The sequence below is a fragment of the Trachinotus anak genome, unplaced genomic scaffold, assembly GCF_046630095.1.
Source record: "Trachinotus anak isolate AG129_WGS33_773 ecotype Australia unplaced genomic scaffold, CSIRO_AGI_Tana_v1 ptg000032l, whole genome shotgun sequence".
Taxonomy (NCBI): Eukaryota; Metazoa; Chordata; class Actinopteri; order Carangiformes; family Carangidae; genus Trachinotus; species Trachinotus anak.
Window position 1 is genome coordinate 8,335,342 of NW_027273883.1, and position 23,268 is coordinate 8,358,609.

The window sequence follows — 23,268 nt, forward strand, 5'->3', positions numbered from 1 at the left end:
TTAGCAGGACCATGACAGCACATTGGTAAACATGTCTTAGAGCTATGTGAAGGGGCACCATTAAAGTGTTGCTGCTTTTTCTTGTCTTGTTTGGATCCTGCAGGTTAGATACTGGAGAGGTTGGGTGGAAGCTGCTCTCGCCTTTAAAGGTAACATTTGAACCTTAGTGACATTGTCTTGCTTGCCAAGGACACATGGTTGGAAAGCAATCACATCTAGCAACAACGTGGGACACAGATCATTAAAGAACTGAGCTGGTGGAAACAAACATCTCCATGTCTGTTTCCATTGGTAGCTTCTGAGGATATTAAGCATTTACTTTCACTGGTGTTCAGTAACACAAACGTAGTTCGCTATCTACCACAGTGTCATGGATGAATGCAATGGAAACAGAAACAAACAAAACCATTAGGTCTGAGCAATCTCACTTTTATAGAGTTTGTGTAGACTGACTTTTTCCTGGATGCAAGGGTGTAAAACTTTTAGATTAATAGCTTTCTACAACTCTTTTATTGTCTTTGCTCAGAAAATTCTGTGCACAGTTGTCCTGTATGCGTTGCCAAAGGCCATGAAAGCATCAAACAATGAGATGCAATCAATATGTTGTTTAACAGTTTTGTACGGTCTTCACAAAGCACACAAAATTGATTTTTCATGGTCATGTAAAGACTATGTATACTGCTGCCATATGTACAAAATATCGCCTGTATGCATGCAATATCAATTTGTGTGAGGACATATTTTCAGACCACTGGGAACACATTCGTATCCCATTCCTTTCTCTCTTTTTCTACAATCTACAACTTGTATGTAAAGAGTTGACCTCAGCCAGTTACTCAGTCTCACCCTGCGATTCAGCACCAAATGTATCCTGTCTTTTCTTTTGCAATGAGTACACATTTGGGTATGTTTGTCATAGGGTAGAAAGAGGGGTAATGTGTCCGCCAAACCACACTACTGGCCCATAGATAGGAATTTAGGAGCTAAATGGTCCAACATTTTACTTACTCTAGTTACATCCCTCTGTGATTTGCAGTATTTTTCCATATTTCTTCACTTTCACAGCATTTAATGCACTTAGGTGAAATAGCTTTTACTGTGGACTGCAGAAAAATGTGATCATTAATATGTAACTTTGTAATATTGTTGTTATCTGTGTAATGACCATGTACTAAAATTACCATTGCCTAACATTTGGAACATACAACCAAACAGAAAAAAATAGATTTCTAAGTTTCTCTCCATTTCTAATGTTATTATAATTATTACATTAGACATTAGTGAGCTTTGGAGCTTGCGTTGGATATGTGGGTTCTTGTGCCCATTCTGTGCCAGGTCCTAACTAATTAATCCAGCTTTCATGGGGGTCCAGGAAGACCTAACAGGATGATCAGGCCAAAGAGGTCAATTGTTTAACTATGGCAATCCACCCCATTCAGCTCCAGTCTACTTAGCTTGTGCCAGAATAAGGCTATAGATCAGTGTAGCCAAGCTTTCCATGCCGAGCTCTCAAAATTTGTTTTTGAACTGTAGCCTCTTCTCCCCAATCACTCATCTTCATATATTTGAATGTGACACTGAATGCTTAGAAAAATCACATTGGAAGCAAAGGAGGTTCCTCACTCAAAGAGCCTGTGTTCTCACGAAGATCAGGATGGGAACGAGAGGCACAGCACTTCTGCTCCTTTTCTCAGAGCCTCTCATGCCTCTACAGGCCAAGTCTACTGCCAAGGGAAGTTCCAGGTGGTCTCCAGGCTTCCTTTGATCCACACCAACCAGGGTCCCTTGGACAGATCAGTCAGTGTAATCACTTGTGTTTCAGAGCACTCAGGGGAAACAGTAGTGCTCCATTTCCCTTTCATGGCATGACCTCAGTAGTGGCAACCATAGTGTTGAGGTGACACAGACCTCTGTCCAAATAGGCTTCTCTGTTGTCCCTATCTAACTGAAAGGGCAGCAGATAAACATTAGAGACAAGCTGTCTTGGTGAGCTACAGAAAAACAAGCAGAGAGAGGAGAGAGGGGTGGTGGTGCCCACCTCCGGTGAACACTGTTTCGATTCAAGTGGAGAAAGTTGTTGGCAAGAAGCACCATGGCACGCAGCCCACCTAAAACTTGCCATGCATGGCTTATTTTTAGCTGACCCTTTAAGTTTACATCATGGCCGTACCACAGTCCAGTTACTGACACTCAAAGTGTTGTAGAGGTCCAAACCATATTTGCACAAACACCCTGCACTGGCAAGGTCAAGCTGGTGCTGCAGACCAGATGCACCGGCATGGTACAAAAAAACTAAACAAAACAAAAAAACAGACCTGAACTCCATGGCAGCTCATCTTTGGACTGTGGAGCTAGAGGAGTGTGTTTGTCTTGGATGAGATAGAGACAGACCTGCTGCCAGCTTCTCTGAGCAAGTGCTCAGGCAGCAACCAAATGGGTTTGGTACCTCAAGATTGGAGGTGGGGGAGCAATCTTGCATTTCACTTAAGATTAGTATTGGGTTTCTGAGAAACTCTTGACACACACATTTTTCTTATCAGAATGTAATTATTTTATTGTTCTTTTCAACACATGGGATAACTTGCATTCTTGCCTTTCTTGGTACATTTTATTTGACATTTCAGGCCACAAGAAAAAGACAAGATTGTTTTAGGCACCAGGACGAAAGGCATGCTTCAACTTTTCTTTTCCTTTCTCCTTTACAGTGAGTGTGGGAGAGCTCTTCGTTGATGCTCTGTTGCCATGGAAACTGTTCGACACAAGCCTGTCTCTGTTAGGTCAGTCATGCACTGTGGTTTACCATTATAGAAGCCCTTAACGTTGTTCCATTAAAATCCCTTCAAATCGTGGTTATTTAGACCTTTTAGGCCTATTTCCCTGTAATAGTTCCCACATGTTTCTCAAGAGATATCAATCTTATCAAGCAAAATACTAACTAGAAGTGAAAAAAAATGTTTCAGGTAACCAAACAACTTCTTGTAAAGCCCCATATTTCCATAAACCACATTCAGTTATTGACTTCACCTGGAGGCCTGGTAGTGGGATTGCCAATACATTTTTTTCTCTTTACTAACATCGGGGTGGTTCAGAGTTGCGTGACAATGACTATGAAGTGATTATGCATGAATTTCCACCAAGCGAGGAATGTCCATGTTCAAATTTGTAAATGTTTTCGGACTTATTTTTATGTTGAGGTTCTCCGTGACGTCGGAAAATAGTAAATATTTTGGCTTCACATTTATATTACACTTCAAATTGAAGGTCACTGATTATACAAGTGGAAACTCACCTGTGAGCCAAGTTCAGTGAGTGTAGAGGCTGCACTAAACACACTGAGAAATACATTTTCACCTTATTGTGGCTTATCTCATCCAAAAATGGTGGTTTACATGCCACAGATTAGCACTCATAAACACCATTCATTAGAGGGCTCTGAGAACGGCTCCCGAAGGTCCTTGCCAACAGATTATGCTATGATTTATGTGGTGTGAAACTTGTGGCCGCGACAAGCCATGAACTAAGTAAGTGGAAGATTAAGGTTTGGTGAAAATAAACACAGAGGATATTACACATTAGTGAAGCACATTTTGTTGAAAAACATCATATTCCATCACTTCATCTCCAGCTGGGTTTTTCCAACATTGGTTTTTCATTTGTTTCATGATTCATGGTTCTCACTTCTCATTATTCCTTCTTTTGCCTCTATGTAATGTGAAATCTGTCTAATCCCCTCTTGAAACTGTCAATAGTATCTCTATATATAAATGAGGTGTGTGTGCTATCTGAAGACAGGAGCTCCTGGCTGGAGTGCTTTGCTCTCTTCAGCACTTTGAAAGTGGCGTAATGGATATGAGAGTCCAAAATTTGTAATCATGATCTTCCAAATGTCTTTACAACCTAAATTTAGGGACTTCTGCATTAAATGTCTGGGACGTTATACTGGGAAGCTACAACATCAAGCATGTATGTCAACTAAATAAATACAGTATCTATTAGATAGTGTGAATTAATTTGCCCCTAATCTCTAGAGTTGGCACTGCTGATCTGTCTATTGGTCGGTCAGTCGGTCGGTCCACCACTTTGCTTCAGACTGAAATATCTAAACAACAACAAGTTTTGTACAAACATTCACAGTCACCAGAGAATGAATCCTGACATTTTTAGTGTCAAGACGCCCTGATGACTATCGGATGGATTGCCATGAAATTCAGTGTGACATTCATGTCCATCTCCAGATTAATTGTAATCAATTGATTTAGATTAGCACCGCTAGATGTAAGATTGGACAATTCAGTTTGTCCAGTGTTTTGGTTTATGACTAAATACTTGTAAAACTAATAACTTTTTCATCGGCCTCTGCTGTAGCTTGTGTTAAGTGCTGATTAGCAAATGTTAACATGCTAAACTAAGATGGTGACCATGGTAAACATTATACCTGCTTAACATCAGCATGATAATATGCTGATGCATAGTTGTAAACTGTCTGTTTCTAAATTCAGACTGTAATGTGTTTCTGCATTATCACAGCCTCATAGCAGTTTCTTCTGTCTAAATACAGAAAAACTTGATGAAACAGTTCATGACACGTCAGCCTTCAGCATATCAGTACCCCTCAAAAGTTAAGATAGGAAGCACTCTCAGCAGAAATATAGGCTTTCAAGTGCAAACCCTCTCCACAGTGAGGCCATAAGGAGGAGCGACTTTCAGGCCTTCGATAATTTTTCTCTTTTTGTTTAGTCAGGCCCACCGGAGGCTGTGCTCCGTCATCGAGCCGCTCTTCCAATTTTGACTCATAGCAGAGACTCAGCGAGCGAGCCAGGCTGAAATATTATCCACAAATGCACACATTCACATGAACAGTTATGAGGAGCTTCAATGCACTACTGCTGAGTTGTGAAGAAGCATCAGTCACACTAACCCCATTAAATTTATTCCCATCTTACTGTGTATTGTAGATTTAAAAAACCTTGAGTACCTTTACTCGCTGAAATCCTCTGCATCTGGTATTTCTCACCAAATGAGCAGAGGATGTGGGGGTGAAAAAGTTTTTAAAGCAAATGTTTATGATTCCTGCCAGTGCACATTATAGCCTCGCTGAGCAACAGTGAGGAAGTAATAGCTTAATGGTATTGTTTTTATGATGAAATGTACTTTTTGGTGTTGTGGTTTTTACGACCCACTGTAAATTTGTTACTGGTGTAAGCTTGTTAGATTTTCACTGTTTTACATTAAACAAATCCCATTTTAAACACAGTTTATTGGGTTTTTTTTTTTTTTATTTTACTCTCTTCTCCTAATTCCTAAAACCTCTTTTCAAGTTTCGTTTTATTTCAACTGAACAGGATCAAAGCAACAGATATTCAGAGGATTACCAGTTGTGTTTGTCAGAAAAATCATTCAGTAAATCTAAAATACTTTTTTAATGACATGCTGTTCAAGCAGGTGTTTTCCAGGTCTATTGCCTCTGTCAAATTTAAAACATCTCTCTTTTTGATGCTTTTTATACCATTAATCACTTTGAAAGAATGTGTAAATATTTTTCCTTTTGAATCTTTTTTTTTCAAACAGTAGACATCTCATCATTTACTTCATTTTGGAATGAACCACTTTAGCTGAATACATAAAATCTGTAAAACACATGGAAGGACTGAGGTATCAATCTGCACAAAGCTCTGATATAACCTTATTAAACACAGGTGTTCTAGTGCTGACGCCCCACTCCTTATAACTCCTGAGCAGTCAGTCACAAACCATGAAAACTGATGGGCTGAATGGATATTTGCCTGACAGATAGATGCCGTCACCTCAGGGGCTGGCACTCCATATACTTACACAGAAATAAACAATCTCTACCTGTCCTGCACAAACGCTAGAAGACCAAAGAGTGGAGGGAAATAGGGGAAATTTTCACATCATCTGTCAAGTGTTCTCACTCCAGCACCCTTATGAGAGGCCAGAGAACATGGAGCTCTTCTGTTTTTAACTTTTTCCATTTATATGAGTCTGTAAAATGTAGTGTACAACAGAATTGTGTGTTGTAATATAAAACTACTCCCCAAATCTGCTATTTATTGTAGTTGTTTAATTTATTGCTGCTATTTATGTGTTTTTATGTTTGTATGAAACAAGAACAGAACAACTACTGATGCCTGCTTGGTACAGAATATTGTTCAGGAGAGCAATATAATGTTACTAAAATTACAGGATTTTCTACTTCCAGGCAAATGCATTAGTTTGTTTTTCTTTTCGTTTTTGCAGCATATGCGCCCCATCATAAGATTTATTGGTTTAAAATTGTTTATAAGCCTTGCATAAGTCTGGTGTTTTTCCTGCTGCTGAGGGACATCAATCATAAATTGCGGTCAGTCTGTCATAAATGGTAGACGAATGGTCAAACCTTGTCCTGTTGCATTCTGATTGATGTGTACACACTCATTTAGTCTTCTCCGTTGTGTCAGTGCCTTAAATACACACTTTCATGCAAATCAAGGTCACATGAAGTTCAGCCAACCTGTTGGTTCAGCAGCTGTAAAATGTGCAGCTGCTGAATACGGATGTGAGGACAGACAAAATATACCCTGCATTCATTCTGATGACAGAATGGCTGAGACTACATAGTGTAAACTGTGTTTAGTGCCTCTTCTAATTGAAGAGGTTAACTGGTGGTGGCTTTTTTATGGGAGGAAACGAAATTTCCTCAGGGCAACAAAGATAAAATCATCGTCATTTCAGTTGTTTGCTACAAAGTAATTCAACCAGTTCTGAGAATAAAAGTTTCAAAAGGGCTCTCTTTATTGCTAAAATCATTCAACGAGGTACATCAGGTGCAGAAAGGCAACTACAACATGCAGAAATGGGTGTGTATTTTAAGTCATCACTCCTCAAGGCAGAGTAAGGGGTCTTATCTCTTAGGTGCTGTCATTGCCCTGCCAAACCAGAAGGCTGTGTTTAGGCAGAAGATTGGAAATGGTCACATTTAAGAACAAAAATGGTGGGAAACTGCAAGGGAAACAATCTATGTCTGTAACTATGACCATAACAGTTTGAATTAAAAAAAAAGCTGGCTTAAAATAAAAGGGATTTAACAATGTTTGTTTGTCTCCTGTCTGCATAAACATGTTTTGTATGGTGGACTTTTATATTGTAAATGTAGATTTTAAATTGGAAGAAATGTTTGGATTGAACCTAAACAGCTTCTTTTTGTTTCTTGTGCTTGGATTTTCTTCTGCGTGGATTTCAGCCTAAAAAGGAAAAAAAATGCTACTTTCTGATTTAAAAAATCATTTATTGCATTGGATTGCTGATGCAGTCAGTTCCAATTTCATGTGTATGAAAATGAACAGAGAACATTCCTTGGTCTCCCTGCTGTATAAACTGAATACTGGATGGCGCCTCTCCAGACCGGAGTCTCTACAAACTTGCCTACCTTGGCACCGGTCCACACTTGTGTAACATATCATACACACTGTGAAGGCAGCATCATCACAACCAGACAAGTTTGGCCTTTCATACATTCTGGTGTCAAATAGGCCTACCGAAGGACTGTGTTAGTTCTGTATTAATGAAATTATTGGCCTGAGTGAGAATGAATATAGTCCTGGGAGTTTTGTTTTTTATTTTTATTTTTTATTTTGCAAATTACCTCTTAGCCAGTGTGAATCCTTCAAATGAATATAGAGAAACAACATTAATAATAATTTTTGTACAATAAAAAAAATAAAATTAGGCCTATTCATTATTTCCCCAGCAGAAATGAAATCCTTGTAGTGTGGAGCAAGCTTTGGATCAACATTTAGACCTTAATTTTGGGGAACAAAATACAGAAAATATATAATTGAACAATTAAAAACTTTCTTGAAACTTTTTTTTGGTGAACCAGAGAAACTCATAACCTCAGGATCTAAAAGTTCCCTGTACAGTCCTGTTCCTGGAATTTTTTTTCTCTCCCTATTGTAGCCTAAACACATTTATTCAACCACCATGCCCCTGCAAAACATATTTTCCTTTCACGTCTTGTGCCTCCTGTGACCCTTGTTATTCACTTCAAATTGCAAACAGCAGTCTCTCAGGTAATGATGGGCTAAAGTAACCATAGCAGACCATGGATATTTAGCAGGACATATTGGCATGTGACAAATTTCCGAATGGAAACGATGTTGCACCCCCTTCTGGGATAAAAAGGGTATAGCAATGCATTTACATAGAGTAAAGAATTACTGAGCTCTAGATTCTGCTGAAATATGTTTTGGCAACTGTCAACATAGTGACAGATGCTTAACTTGCTGTTTTTGTTTTTGTTTTTGTTTTGTTTTTTATGAAATTACTCTTGAAGGCAATAATTTTAATTATTTCAAGACAAATTTAAAGTTTGAGTCTTTAAGTTTTAGATGCTTTCATTTTAAATGAATTACTGTTAAGAGCCTGCAGAAATTTCATACACATACAGTTACTGCAAGATACCATCAGCCTGTGCAGGGTTGCATTCAGAGGAGCTCTCTGATTGGTTCTTGTCGTTGTCGTTTCCTCGGTGACGTCCTTCCTGCTTCCCCGTGCAACACGTGTACGGCGCACAGTTTCCACCTGAAGGGAAAACAGCAGCTAAACCACCGCTTTCAGACACCTTCAGGCGGTCTCTATCGTTTTTTGTGTCCGTGCGAGGCTTCGCCGACTAAACGGTCAAAATGGTGAAGCCACGGTTTAAGGGGAAAAGCTCGATAAACCCCTCGTCGTCCAGCAGCAACCCTGGTGAGCTAACCCACCATTAGCCACACCGTTTGTTTACAGCTAATGCTATTTTTTGCTAGCCGGATGATACTGTGCTCTGGAAAATACATATGTGGCTAATTTTGCTTTAAGTAGATCTAGTCATTGACATTTCACGTAACATGTGTCAAAATGAATTAACAAAAAGTTAACTTAAACTACTGCACAAACGCTGCAGCGGTAGCGTTAGGCCTTTTAAATTTGACACTTGAGTGGTCGGCATTGACAGAAAGTGTGGAAGTGTTCTTACTAAATGTGCCTAAAGTCTGGAAACAAATGCTACTATTGATTGATCGTAAGGTGTCTCCTGAAGCAGATCTGATCTTCCTTGAAAAGTGAACATAAACGCATTTGCCAGTGTCACATAGCTTAAAATTAATGTAGAGTAATGCAGAAGTCACAGAGTAGATTCAACCTTCATAAAAGTTTATAATATTCTATATTCAGGGAAACTGTTGTTGAGACACCTCTCAGTATAAAGCATTACAACTGAAGTACGACACATGACAGCCTCCAAAATGAGCATAATATTCAACGCATCTCGGGCTGTCAACAGATTTATTTTTATTTTATTATTTTTTTTAAACTGAAAAAAATCATTAAACCAATCGTGTGTATTTCTCAGATCGACCCAAAGGTGCTGGGGGCAACAACATGAGGGACCGAGCCACTATCAAGCGTCTGAATATGTACAGACAAAAGCAGAGATGGTAATTGATGATAAAGATTTGCATTGTTCTTGTGAGCTGCTGATTGGCAGTGGAGGTGAAATATAGCAGTAAGTGTTACATTCAAACTCACTCTGATCTTGTGTTTCCAGTAATAACCGTGGAAAAGTCATCAAACCTTTACAGTACCAGTCCACAGTGGCTCCAGGGACTGTAGCCAGAGTTGAACCTAACATCAAGTGGTTTGGTGAGTGCGCCTCCTTAATGTTTTACATGTTGCCTGTCTCCTCACAGTGTCTGCGGTGGTACTTGTCAGCATACTGTATTTTCTCTGTCTGTCTTCATGGAGGGAGTCCACAATGGCTACTACGCCCAATGATTTTATGTTTTATAATAAACAAGCCAACACTGGACGCAGGGTTTTTCCTGCATGTTAAATTTAAAGTTGCCTGTTTAAATTTACCCCGCTGCCCTTAACAAAGTCTGATCATGCTGGCGATATTACAACCTGTGTGAAGAGCATTGTGCTAAATGCATGACTGCCAACTGCTGATGTGGGGTAAATTTAATTAACAAGTTTGATAAAACTCATAAATGAGAGGAAAAAATGGGCAATGAATAAGACAGAGGGTTGTGGATATAATCAAAGATGGGATATCTGAATTAACCAGGTCACACTTTGCTTCTCCATCAACTGTATTTCAGCAAATACCCGTGTGATCAAACAGTCGTCTCTCCAGAAGTTCCAGGAAGAGATGGGAGCAGTACAGAAGGATCCATATCGTGTGGTGATGAGACAAAGCAAACTCCCCATGTCCCTTTTGCATGATAGAGTCAAAGCCCATGTGAGTATAAAGGCTATAAACCTCTTTTTACTTAAATGAAGAATGGCCCTCCAGAGGGAATGTGCATTGTTAATCTGAATTTACACCTATAAATTTAATTACGAGCGTACTTGCATATAAAACTATTGACATTTTTACCTGGCTTATGTCGAGCGATGAGAATCATGCCTCCGTTTCCTCAGTAGCTTGTTTCAAGATATTTTATGAGGTGAGATGAACATCAGGCCTCACTTTAATCCTCATTCAATTCTCACTCTGCCCTACTGTGACCCCGAGTGTATTTTCACTGTGCTTGGCATGAAAGAGTTGCCTTCTGCCAGGCTGTAACTTTTCCACCCGAAAAACCAACGTGATTCCAAATAACATCCACCTCTTCTTGTTCTCTTCCAGCATATCAATGGGTCTGTTTCAGTTCTCTTTGTTTTTTCTATATATACTGTAGTTCCTCATGGAAGTTAAGCTTATAGCTTGAAGAGAATAATATTTTCTCTTACTTTTATGACTAATTATTGACAAATTGACAGAAAAGCACGTCTTGTGGTATATTTTCTTGTTATTCATTGGCTGTGTCAAGTGGTGCTCATTCTTTTGAAATTATGAGTGTATGTGATCAGCCTGTCAGGTCAGTACATTCATGCATACAGTATTGTTTTTTCCCATCGTAGTGAAACATCCTCATCTGCTAACGGTGTTGCAACCAAGTCCTGTCATTTGATGATTCAAGTTAAACACTTGTGAATCCTCGTTTCAGACGTCTGACCGTTGATTGACCTGTGGAATGATCTTGTTGCAAGAAGGAAGATGAATTAAACCAGAGTTTGCGGTTCAGTAGAGGAAATGTTTTTTTTTTTCTTTTCAAACACCCGGGAGGCCTTGCAGAAGATCTTGGAAGATAGTCAAGGCAACCTGGATCCTTACACAGCATTGTTTGTGACAAAGCTGTGAACTGTTTGTCCCCTGCCCTTGACGGCAGTGTTGCAATCGACGTATGGCTTGTGTTGTGAGATAATTGGAACACAGCAGGGACGCGGACTTGGCTGTTTCATTGGCTTGGTTGTCACATATTTGGGTGTTCTGCTGACTGTATACATTTGTCCTGTGATTCTGTCTGACACCTCTAGGAGAGCTGTGTCACTGTATCAAACACTGACGAAAACCTTTCCTTGCCCCATCTTTTTCAATACAACATTACTGTACTGTGTGTCCCATAATGGCGTACTTTTCTTCAGTATTTTATCCTTGTGGCTCAAGAGAGATCATCCAAACCTTCATGGAACAACAGCTCCACACAATCATCTTTCAACAAATAATATAAAAAACACTCACATGCACTAAATTACATGCGATTATATTCTCTATATATATTCTTCTAGCCAAATATGCACAGTAAAGGTGTATTATATAGGAAAACTCTAGTAATGGATTTAGAATTAGATTTAGAAATTAGTATTGTTGTATACTTTCCATTAAATTACATTTCTGGAAATTGTCTTGAGCGGAGTAAAATATCCCAACTTATGCTTAACAAGGAAGTCTGAAGTCTGATCTGATAATTTTCTCTTTTTCTACAACTGCAGAACTCCAAGGTGCACATTCTAGACACAGAAGGCTTTGAGACCACATTTGGACCCAAGGCTCAGAGGAAAAGGCCCAGTCTCATGGTGGGGGACGTAAAAGACCTCGTAGAGCAGGCTGAGGCCTCAGCCCTGAGCTACAGTGCAGACAAGGACAAAGACCTGGTGACTGAGGACACAGGAGTTCGGTAAGACTCTCAGTAGATACTATATCAGTACACACTAGTAGGAATTTAAGGTAAGGTAGGAATATATTGGTTTTTTCCCCTCATTTTGCAACAGGGAGGAAGCACGTGAGGAAATCTTCAAGAAGGGTCAGTCCAAGAGGATCTGGGGAGAACTTTATAAGGTATCGTTTCCCTCCTCCCTTCAGTACTGTGCATTATGTTAATGTAGAGTTACTAAACTAAAGAGTTGAGGGGGCATTCTGAATTCCTGACCTTTTCATTGTAATAGGTGATTGACTCATCTGATGTCATCATCCAAGTGCTGGATGCCCGTGATCCCATGGGAACACGCTCCAAAAGCATAGAGACATATCTGAAGAAGGAGAAACCCTGGAAACATCTGATCTTTGTGCTAAACAAGTGTGATCTCATCCCCACCTGGGTCACGGTAAGATATTTACAATGTGCTCGTCATTTTTTACCCCGCTAGACTGAGAGGAATTGTGTCTGTCATTTCATGGTACTAAATCAAATGACTGTGTTTTTCTCTCCCCTGAACTCTGTACCAGAAACGGTGGGTTGCTGTTTTGTCCCAGGAGTACCCCACTCTGGCTTTCCATGCCAGCCTGACCAACTCGTTTGGTAAAGGCTCCCTCATCCAGCTGCTCAGGCAGTTTGGAAAGGTAGGCACATCCCCGACAATTGAAAATGTCAAAAAATTTGTTTGATTTGTCATGAACTAAAAGCAGTTCCTTACACAAATTTCCAAAACATTGACTATATTGATTGTATTGTTGATTGTATTATTGATTGATTGTAACGTATCTCTCGCCAGACCTAATGCTACATTTACAATGATGAACAGTTCTGTCTGAACCTACCCGTACACGCAATATGGCGTAGTGGCTGTGGAATGAAGCGTGTTTATGAAAGCGTGAGAAGACCAAAAAGGTCAAGAAATCAAAAGGGTTTGATGTTCAAATGGAATGTTCTCGTTAGATTTAATATTGAGATTTAAAGAGGTTTTTATGAGAAAGACACAGAAAAACTTGTGTGTTCCTTTCCCTGTAAAAGTTTCTCTCGGTTGGACCATATTCACCAAGAAGTCAGGAGATAACAAGGCGAAAAACCTTTTCCAAAACAGTCTTCAGAGTTTACCTCTTGTTTTTAAAAGGCTTTAGACCTTCGTGATCGTCTTGTTTACATAAAAAACCCTTTTTAAGATATTCATTGGTATGTGTTTTGAACAAACTACATTGCAGTTCTGGAGCAATGACAAGTCCACTTATTTTATTGCTAATGGCAACAGGGGCCCATCTAAAATTACCTCCATGAACTGAGGACAGACTGAGACTGTTGTTTACGAAACACAACACTCTGACTTTATTTTTCATCTCCCACAGCTCCACACAGACAAGAAACAGATAAGCGTGGGTTTCATTGGCTACCCTAATGTGGGAAAGAGCTCAGTCATCAACACACTGCGGTCTAAGAAGGTCTGCAATGTGGCACCACTTGCCGGAGAAACAAAGGTAACGTCGATGCTTCATCTCAACTACGCTGCAGGAGGCAGAACCTGTTCAACACACTATAATGATTGTTAATGTCAACTCTACAGGTTTACATACATAGTGGCTTATATTAACACTGAAGACATCTTGCAGATAAAAAAACCAAAACAAAACTTCAGTCCATCTCACTATAATGGGATTGAGTCTGATGCTGCTCAAATGCCTAAACAGTAGAATACTGAAAGAAATGATCAGAGCAATGGTACATAAGCTCTCTGGTGTTTGAATCATATATGAAGCCAAAAAGAGCTTTGATTCAGTGGGAGGGCGACTTGAGGTCAAAAGATACATGTTACCTTTCTATACTCTGTAATTGTTGATAGCTGTAACAACAGAAATAGTCTGCTCCCTGTTCTTAACTATATAACTGAAAATCTAAGTGGAGACGAGGCCAAGAGAAAGAACAACAACCATTTTTATCCTTAATTTCCTCTCTCTTGGGCTGCTTATCCTGTTTGGAAACGAACAAGGGTCTGAAAACCCATGTCCAAAGAAGGGTCAAGGGGAAAGAAAAGGGAAAATATATTTCACTTTTCCAGGCTTGCAAAAGTTGTGAACTTGGACCACAACAGAGGGGAGATTTATTTGCACACCTATCCAGTGAATCTGATGGGCCTGTGGCCAGCACTTTTTTATTTCCCACCTTGTCTTTGATTCTCTTCACACATTCGACGCTGTTTACTGACAGCCAAACAAGTTCATGATCCGCAGCGCTGCTGTTATTCTCATCCCTCAATTTTTTTTTTTATTTTTATTTTTTTATAATGGATTTGTGTTTATGTGAATCGTTATTTTTAAATCCTTCTGCTTGCTGAACCAGTCGTTGAAGGTTGAGGTTTTTTCATTAGGACAGAGAAGAAAAGAAGCTGTGACCCAACATAAATTTGCTTTAGATTTTGCTGGCTGGCTCAACATATTTGTCTCATCTTTTCATATCAATAAATAGAAACAAGTTAAAATAGATTTCAAGTTGTGTGAAACTGAATACCCAATCTTGATCTTTCCATTTCAGGTGTGGCAGTACATCACTTTAATGAGGCGCATCTTCCTCATCGATTGTCCCGGTGTTGTCTACCCTTCAGAAGACAGTGAATCTGACATTGTCTTGAAAGGAGTGGTATGTCTCCGTTTCATTTTTGACTTTTATCTGAGGTTTTGTGATATCTGCCTCCACACCAATGCAGTTGTGGCTCCTCATAGCAATGAAAAACAGTAGCATCTGAAAAACTTACCAGCAGTGGTTCTTTGCAGAAACACTGCTCCAGTTACTCACAATAATCCACCAACTGCTAATGTGGCATTTTGAGAGCTCCTGAATAACTGGAGTAATGAACAAAGACTTTAAAGTGGATTGGTCTTCATAATGCCAATACCCAGCTGTTAATAAAAATGCCTTGATCAGCTCCAGTTCTGATCCCCTAGATCCTTTTTCCGGATCTCAGGTTTAACATGTAGGCCATGCAGTCCCCGTAACTGAAAGGTTGCAGGTTTATATCTTAAATTGCACGCTTTTTTCTTCCCTTACCCAACGTAGGTTCAAGTGGAGAAGATCAAGAACCCAGAGGAGCACATTGGGGCAGTACTGGAGCGAGCCAAACCAGAATACGTTCAGAAGACCTACCGCATCCCTAGTTGGGATACTGCTAAAGACTTTCTTGAGAAGCTGGCATTGCGTACCGGGAAGCTTCTAAAGGTCTGAATGTTCCTCTTTCACTTTCTTGCATGCAGAACCTTAACCAGCAGTACTTAAAACTGCAGTGCCTCAAGTCTTTATTCTATTAATTTATGTCATAAAAATCTGCCATAAAGGTCCCAACAAGCAGAGAATATGGTTACCAAACCAAACTTCATTATCAGTATGAGTAATCATTTCAGATAAAGAATTAGGTGCACATACAGCTTGATTTGCAGATCAGAGTTTTGTAATTGTCCATTTTATGAAGTGCACAAGCAAATCCTTAATACATCTGGTCGACTTTTTTTACTTATGTTCATTAGGTGCTGTACTGTTGATGGCTTTCAGTTAAACAGAAAAGTGTATGTAAACTGTTTGTTTTAAATGTTAAGTATGCATTAATGTTTCTGGTATTGTGCAGGGTGGTGAGCCAGATCTCTCTACGGTCTCCAAAATGGTGTTGAATGATTGGCAGAGAGGACGTATCCCCTTCTTTGTGAAACCCCCTGGACCTGAGGGGGATCAAGAGGTAAGGGTTTACTGTATTTTCCACCCATGTTAGTTCAGTAAATGACTTTTTTCCTCTACACCAACCTGTGCCCTAAGCGTCAACCTGTTTTTTTTTTTACTGTTTTTTTTAATACAAGGAGCTATTGCCAGTTGAAGGACCCTCAAAGGTAGCTGACAGTGTGCAGGAGGAACAGCCAGACAATCCGGGCGCCATGTCAGAGGAACATGAGGAACACCAGCAGCAGCAGCAGAGACAGAAGGAGCAAGTCCAGAAGATTCTGGCTAATGTGCGACAGAACTTTGGCAAGATTAATGTGGCACCTGAGTTCAGCGAAGAAGACTTGGTTCCCGTGGAGATGCCTGACCTGGACATGTCTGACTGCTCCAGCTCTGATGATGAGAAAGACAGTGAGGAAGAAGAGGATGGAGAGGAACACAGGACCAGTGTTGAGCCAGCTGACGGAGAAACCGAGGTCCCTGAACCCACAACCGCTCAGACTGGCAAAGCAAACGGCAACAAGAGTTCACGCGAGGTAATCCGGGAGCTGGATGAGAAGATCACAAAGTACAAGCAGTTCCTGGACCGGGCCAAATCCAAACGCTTCTCTGCGATCCGGTCAGTCTGCTCTCGACCAAACCTCACTTACATATTTTCTTGCCCTAACATGATGGTTCATGCTAATTAGCCTTTTATCTGTGGAGAACATTTTGTTTGACTGTCTGATCGGTGGTCTGTTTAATAACAGTGATACAGTTACACTGAGCTTAATTTAATTACTGTTCATTTCATCAGCTCCCAACAAGAGGGACCTGTTTGCTTTGTGGGTAATGATTTACTTTTTTTTTCTTCTCTTTGGACAGGATACCTAAGGCACTGTCTGACAAAGCGTTCGCAGACATCAAGACTAAACAAGCAGCAGCAGCTAAGCAAGCACAAAAGAAAGGTAGTCAATCAACGTGTTTGTCATTACTTTGTATGGTGCGGAACGCAGATATTATTCTAGAAAATATATCAGATTTGGTTAGGGACACAACCATCAAATTTGTTAATCTTTGTTTGAATTCAGCTGCACAACAGAGGAGCAAGAAGAGGAAAGCTGAGGAGGACGAGGAGTCCACCAAGCCGCAAAGACTGACCTCTAAACAGGTATGAAATGTTTGTTCTCTGATGTCAAACAGGTCACTCTCTGAGTAGATACTTCATATAAATGTGTAATCTGCTTACTGATGTAACATAAATGAAGATCAAAGCTCTGGTGTTTTTTGCAGCAGAACAACTCAATTGTTTTCTCCCCCCTATGTTGCTCTTTGTCTCTACAGAGAAGAGCGATGGATCGTGCTAAGAGGACAAAGAAAGTTGGCGCACGCTATTACGAAACGCACAATGTGAAAAACAAGAACAAGAACAGAAAGGCCCCAGCACCAGCCACAGAGGGCCAAAAGGCCAAAAGATCAAAGCACTAGACTTGAGTTATAAACACGACACATGTTATAAATCTTTATTTAAATTGGCCAAAGAAGCCATATTTTTATTGAAAATGCAGAGTTGATCAAAGGTGGAAAGCTAACTGAGTGTTAAATGGTCTCTATTAAGTGGCCACTTGATGCCTTATCCTGACCTTGACTTTCCCTCAGGAAAATGACTGTATCTTGCCTTTTCAGCTCTCTTTTCCCTTCAGCCCCTTCCTGTTTTTGAATGACAATTCATTCAACATTTACAAGTGTAATGCTCTCTTGACGTTCAAGAGAAATGTACAGTAATTGTTTGAACCCGTACTTGTCATGCTGTTAAAGAAAAATAAAATACTTGCAATTTACACTCAGTTACGTTTGCATGAATTGATATTATTGAGAAACAAGACAAAAGACAAAGTAACATTTTGTACTTGGAAGTGGCAAATCAGTTATTGCTTGTTGAAGTTATTTCTTTGGTGTAATGATTCCTTCCAGCTGGGTCTGAAAAGAAAGACAAATATGCTGATAGAAATCTTAGGACAGACACAGCTGCTATTAATGCTTGATATTAAGAAGACATATTTCTTCAGCACAAAATTATGAAACCTCACCTTGAGTTGCTGATTGGTTCTCTTCAGGGACTGTACCTCCTCTGCGTGCTTCTTTTCTTCCAGCTGTCGCCTTTCATTTTCTCTCTTTTCAACTGCATCACATTTAGCTTTCTGTTCATTCAGTTGGCCCATAAGGGCTTTTTTCTCATTCTCCAGATCAGAAATCTAGATATGCAATAAGACACACTTGTAAGTTAGTTTGACGTGGGATCATTTCTGCAAAGTGTACTGCTGCTATCATTATTTTACAGCAACTCTTAAAGAGAAATGGTGCTCCCTGCTGGACACCTAACTGAAAAACAGTCAATAACTGTAATCCCGTATCTTAAAGGATTGGAAAATAAATTAAATCTCTGTACTATAAATAGCAAAGTGTTGGATTTTGTGTCTCTGTAATTCACAACAAATAACATAACTCAATGCCCTTACTCTTTGCTCCATGTCAGCCTTGCCCAGCTCAGCCTGCAGAGCTTTCCTTATGCCAAACGCCACGCTGCTTTCATACAGTGTCTGGTAGGCAGCAATTGTCATTTGAATCTCGTCTCTAACCCGCAACAGCAGCAGACCCCTCTCGGCACAGTTAATGGTCACCTGTCTGATTAGCTCATCTTTGAGAAATCAAAAATTAAGAGGATAATAAGAGTTTATGTTGCCGTGGGTGAAAAATTTGCCCAATAAAGATAAAAATCTAGACGTATGCATCTCAAAACTAGCTATAATCCATGTCCTTTGACTATTAATGTGTCCTCCATCATTGTAGCTACAGTGACCATCAACATCTCAGCCTCCTCTTTACCAAAGCACTGGGAATAGAGCTCCCTGCGGACAGGGCAGATGCCTGTTTCTCTGGCCTGTCTTTGCTGTAGCTTCGTATCCAGGAGTTCCTCAAGGTGCACAACATCTGTTCTAGTACAAGGTGCGCTGGACACTTGCTGCACCCACAGTTGGTTCCCCTCCATCCATTCCCTGCAACAGCAGAAGTTGAGGAAAATGACAAAGTGGGTTAAACCTGCTGAGCAATATACTGCTGATGGGGGGGGGGGGGACTATACCTGGGTGGAAGGATGGCATTGAGGATCTCCTCATTTTCCTGCTTGCAGGCCTCAGTGGAGGCTGATTTGGGTTTTGGAGGTGGTGGAACAGGACTAGAGTCAAAAGGCTGCTGTGGGCTCACTCTCAAAGGGCGCCCCTGTAGTGAAAAGTATTTGATGTGACACAAATGTACTATTTAAAATAGCTGATACCTTTTTTTAATATATTCCTTTCTTATGGATCACAGCTCATTTATTCACAATTAGCAGGCTGCAGATTCTTCACTAGGGGAAGCTGTTCCACCCCCAAGCTGTACTTATTATAAAAAACTAACAGACTAATCTTACAGATGTTGACATGTTGATGTGGCCACACAAACAAAAAGGTAGGTGTTGTAATATCAGTGCTTGCACCATTTACAGACAAAATATTAGGTTTTTTTTCTTTTTAGACCTGTCATTCTCTTTGTGTAAACATTTAAATTGTTTACATTTGATATTTTACACTATTTTTTTCACCAGTGCCCAAATCTTTTGCACTGTACTGTATACATTTAAAACGCACTGTCAGCGATTAAAAAAAAAAAAAAAAAAAAAGACACACCTGCCAAGCTGTTCTCTGTCCTGTCACATATCAACATAGCTACATCTAGTTTATAAATAATATATTCTATTCTCATTCGTATTAATTCCCTGTTTTTCTTCTCCTCTGCATGCCACTGCTTTAATCCTGCATTACTTTATCCTAACGTTTAATAGGCAGGCGTTATTGGTAAACTCACCTTTGGTGATTTCCTGTCTGTGCTTTTGTTGACCAAAACTGGAGTGTTGTATTTCAGGAGAGAATCGGCCGGTGGGATCATTTTGTTTTTTCCTACTAAAATAATAACAAAGCTGTTCACTAAAACCAGATACTTCTTGGTTTGGGTTTCGGGAACAGAAATATCGGCGCTGTTGCTAATAGAAAGTTAGCGCTTAATGTTTGCGTGGTCATGGCAACACCTTCCCGGCGTTCCGGTTTAGTTTTCCCGTGTGAAATCAGCGATTCAGTTAATAATGTCATTTTTCATACATCTATATGATCGTATATATTTAATCAGACCAACAATATGAGACAGTTGAAGCGCTGATGAGTTTGCATTCGGGGTAATTTTAATTTTTACGATTTTTTTTTTTTTTTACGCCTCACAAAGTGCTTTGTGAGTTTTAAGGAGAAAATTGGTTCTTTTTGTTCTTCCTTTCCTATTATCCTTCCGTCGTATCTTTTATTCACTTTTAACAACCTGGCTTTTTTTTAGGATTATGTGAATGAGAAACGCAGTCATAGCGGAACCAAAGTGAAAAGTGGAAAGCGACGTGCCGAGATAAATTCTCGGCGTACCGCAGAAAACGGAAGTGCGTGACTGATTATAACAGTCGAAGTTTGTAATCGCTACATTTTTGAATTTTCCTTTGTTGTTATAAACTTTTGTGCGGTCGGCGATGTGTGTTTAGTCATATTAACCGTTGTCTTTGTGTAATTATTTTAGAATGGCCAAAGAAAAGCGACACAGGAGAAGGGAATCTCCCGAGCGGGAGTCTAAAGTTAAGATTAAGCAGGAGAAGCTGAGCCCTGTTAGGCCACAGAGATCACGCCGCTCCAGGTCGAGATCCAGCGGCAACTCAAGTCCACAGAGGGGAGGAACAAGCAGGTATGTACCATACGATCGCTATAGCCACGTATTTTGTGTTGTCTGACATGTCGGACGCAGCTAAAATAGTTGTTTCGTCCGTTAGCCTTTGACATGCACTGCCGCAGCACATACTAGTTACATCTCAACGGAAACAGTTTTTGTTTTGAAGACAGGCGTTATGTAAGCGTCTTCATATTTTTCATGTAGGTCCCCTGCCAGGACAAAGGACCGCTCACCGGGCAGAAGAGAGACATCTCCCGCCAGGCGAGGCAGCAGATCTCCCAGAAACAGGAGAAGTCGCAGTCCTCAGCGTGGTGCTGATGTCAAAATAAAACGGGTGATTAGGTTTTAAGTCATGTGCAATGGGATTTGCTGATACTGTTTTAGCTGAGGTGTGTTGGCTGAAAGGTGGAGACCTTTTTTTTTTTTTTTTTTTTTAACAGACATATTACATTATTGATAATTGTCACCTTTCTTTGCTGCTGGTAAGGTTGCTTTCTTATGCAAGTATGCCACTTAGGTTTTACTGACAGACACCACTTCTCACTGCCGCAAACCCATTTGGACACTCGTATTACAATGGCTGTTGATGTCTAATACTCAAACCAGTGGAATGTTTTGCGTTAAAATTGTTGCTACCATTTAAGTGCCAATTAATTTTGTAAAAATAAATTTAAAAAACTCAATGGTTTCGTCAGTCAAACTTGGTCTAAATTTGACAGGCTCTGCTTGTTGTGTTTAGAGCCAATATTTTGCTACCAGAAAGATATTTACACCTACACAATAATAATAATACACAGTACCTGACGGGTTATTATCTGCAACTATAATAGTCTAATGATTATCAGTTTTAAATGGTATATTGACAAAGACCATAGGAGCTGCCACTGCCTTTAAGTGGCATATATAGAACAGCAGCGGCATAAATACTGCCATTTTTCTGACTTAAAAGTTCAATTGAATGTAACACAATACAACTTCTGTAATGGCTGCAAAAACTGTAACTGTGCAAGTTTATCTTAGACTAATAATCCTTCTTCTTTAACTGCCATATCTCACAGGAGCGGGATGAGCATCGGGCTGGTGGGGATGAGCGGAGGAGAAGAAATGACCAGCCAGAGGAGAGGCGTAGCAGGTGGGAATCAGACAGACCCCGGGAGAGAGACCGTGGCGGAGACAGACACAGAGAACGGGACGCGCATGCCTCCCAACAAGCTGAACGACAGCAGCACAACGAGCGGCGCAGGGAAAACCACCAGCGGCGCGAAGAAAACCAAGAACATCCTTTTGGAGAGTCTGAAGGAGGGAGCAGTGACACAAATGAAGCTCCTGTGGAGAAGGAGAAGCCCAACTTTGAACTGTCAGGGGCGCTCACGGAAGATACCAACACATTCCGAGGGGTGGTGATCAAGTACAACGAGCCACCTGAGGCTCGCATTCCCAAGCGCAGATGGCGACTGTACCCTTTCAAGAATGATGAACCCCTTCCAGTCATGTACATTCACAGACAGAGTGCCTATTTGTTGGGGCGGCAGAGAAGAATTGCTGATATCCCGATTGACCACCCATCCTGCTCCAAGCAACATGCGGTATTCCAATATAGGTAAGAACAACAATTATCAGGTGTCTGCTCTAGAAATATTCATAACTCATCAGTATAATTTAGACAAAGTATATTCAACCCTATTGTAATTTTTGAACATTGTGTTACATTATACTTGGAGAAGTTTCTTGCTGTTTAGATAAACACATCTACCATTGCATCTGCATTTCTCCAGACTGGTGCCGTTTACGCGTGCAGATGGAACCCCTGGCCGCAGGGTGAGGCCTTACATCATTGACCTGGGTTCTGGCAATGGCACCTACCTGAACAACCAGCGCATCGATCCTCAGCGCTATTATGAGCTCAAAGAAAAAGACGTTCTCAAGTTTGGCTTTAGCAGCCGTGAGTACGTCCTCCTGCACGAGTTCTCAGACACGAGCGAGGTGGATACCAAGGAAGAAGAGGAAGACGAGGGCCTGGATGAGTAAAATAGTTCCTATGAATTGTATTGCCTAAGTTCATTCAGGTTAGATAACGTCATCACCAGTGTTCAATAAATAGCAGTTTCTGCAGGGAATGGAACAATGAATTAAACAGGTGAATATGGGCCTTTACTACAATAATGGAACAATGCTGGTTTGTGTATTCTGTAAATACTGAACTATTGCTTAAACCTGCCACAACTGTCTCAAAGAAGACTTCCTATTCTCAGGTTGTTTGTGCAATGTCTGTGTGATGCATGACTGATCTCTCAACTGACAGTGCTCACAATAAAATAGAAGTGGTCGGTGCCAGATTAAGATAACTTGCTAAATACAATAGTTAATTTTATATTTTTGGATCACAGAACTGAGTACAAAGTATACCTGAAGTTTAATTTCTTGTCTAAGTCCAGGCTGCATATGTCAATGTACATGATAATGTGGAATGTGAACTTTAGATTCATGTTTAATAAGCACTGCTTATTGTCAGAGTAAACAAACATGCATAAAACATTTGAATGATATTGCCTTTTTTTCCTCTGTAGTGCAGGGAACATAGTTGATGCAGTTGTGTGTATTTAAAGACTCCCTCTTTATTTTTTGTCTGTTCAGAGGCCCACAGCATTCATAGTAAATTTTCATTTTTGTACTGTAAATAAAGAAGAAAATCTCTGCTGTCTCTCGAGTTTTAATGGAGACA

At 40.2% G+C, this 23,268-nt stretch overlaps 3 protein-coding genes across 4 annotated transcripts; 2 read left to right on the plus strand and 1 right to left on the minus strand.

The window, feature by feature from the left end:
* The first annotated feature begins 8,529 nt into the window (after positions 1–8,529).
* Positions 8,530–17,596, plus strand: gnl2 (G protein nucleolar 2). Its single transcript, XM_071469202.1, has 16 exons — positions 8,530–8,745; positions 9,389–9,473; positions 9,584–9,678; positions 10,137–10,276; positions 11,854–12,038; positions 12,133–12,199; positions 12,307–12,465; positions 12,587–12,700; positions 13,421–13,549; positions 14,601–14,705; positions 15,123–15,281; positions 15,685–15,792; positions 15,911–16,389; positions 16,635–16,717; positions 16,841–16,920; positions 17,094–17,596. Exons 1-16 carry the CDS (start codon positions 8,682–8,684, stop codon positions 17,235–17,237), a joined length of 2,196 nt encoding a protein of 731 aa, XP_071325303.1. The 5' UTR covers positions 8,530–8,681; the 3' UTR covers positions 17,238–17,596.
* On the minus strand, positions 17,544–19,882 carry dnali1 (dynein, axonemal, light intermediate chain 1). Its single transcript, XM_071469206.1, has 6 exons — positions 19,653–19,882; positions 18,892–19,028; positions 18,636–18,805; positions 18,269–18,447; positions 17,840–18,004; positions 17,544–17,729 (listed from the first exon to the last, which is right to left on the minus strand). The coding sequence occupies exons 1-6, from the start codon at positions 19,731–19,733 to the stop codon at positions 17,694–17,696; spliced, it is 768 nt and encodes a 255-aa protein (XP_071325307.1). The 5' UTR covers positions 19,734–19,882; the 3' UTR covers positions 17,544–17,693.
* A 250-nt stretch (positions 19,883–20,132) lies between these two features.
* On the plus strand, positions 20,133–23,240 carry snip1 (Smad nuclear interacting protein). 2 transcript variants are annotated; one of them, XM_071469203.1, is made up of 5 exons: positions 20,133–20,265; positions 20,400–20,561; positions 20,751–20,880; positions 21,605–22,146; positions 22,322–22,722. In XM_071469203.1, exons 2-5 carry the CDS (start codon positions 20,401–20,403, stop codon positions 22,572–22,574), a joined length of 1,086 nt encoding a protein of 361 aa, XP_071325304.1. In that variant the 5' UTR covers positions 20,133–20,265; position 20,400; the 3' UTR covers positions 22,575–22,722. The 2 variants fall into 2 exon arrangements, with proteins under 2 accessions (XP_071325304.1, XP_071325305.1); XM_071469204.1 differs by having other exon boundaries at positions 20,225–20,291; positions 22,322–23,240.
* The last annotated feature ends 28 nt before the right edge of the window (positions 23,241–23,268 follow it).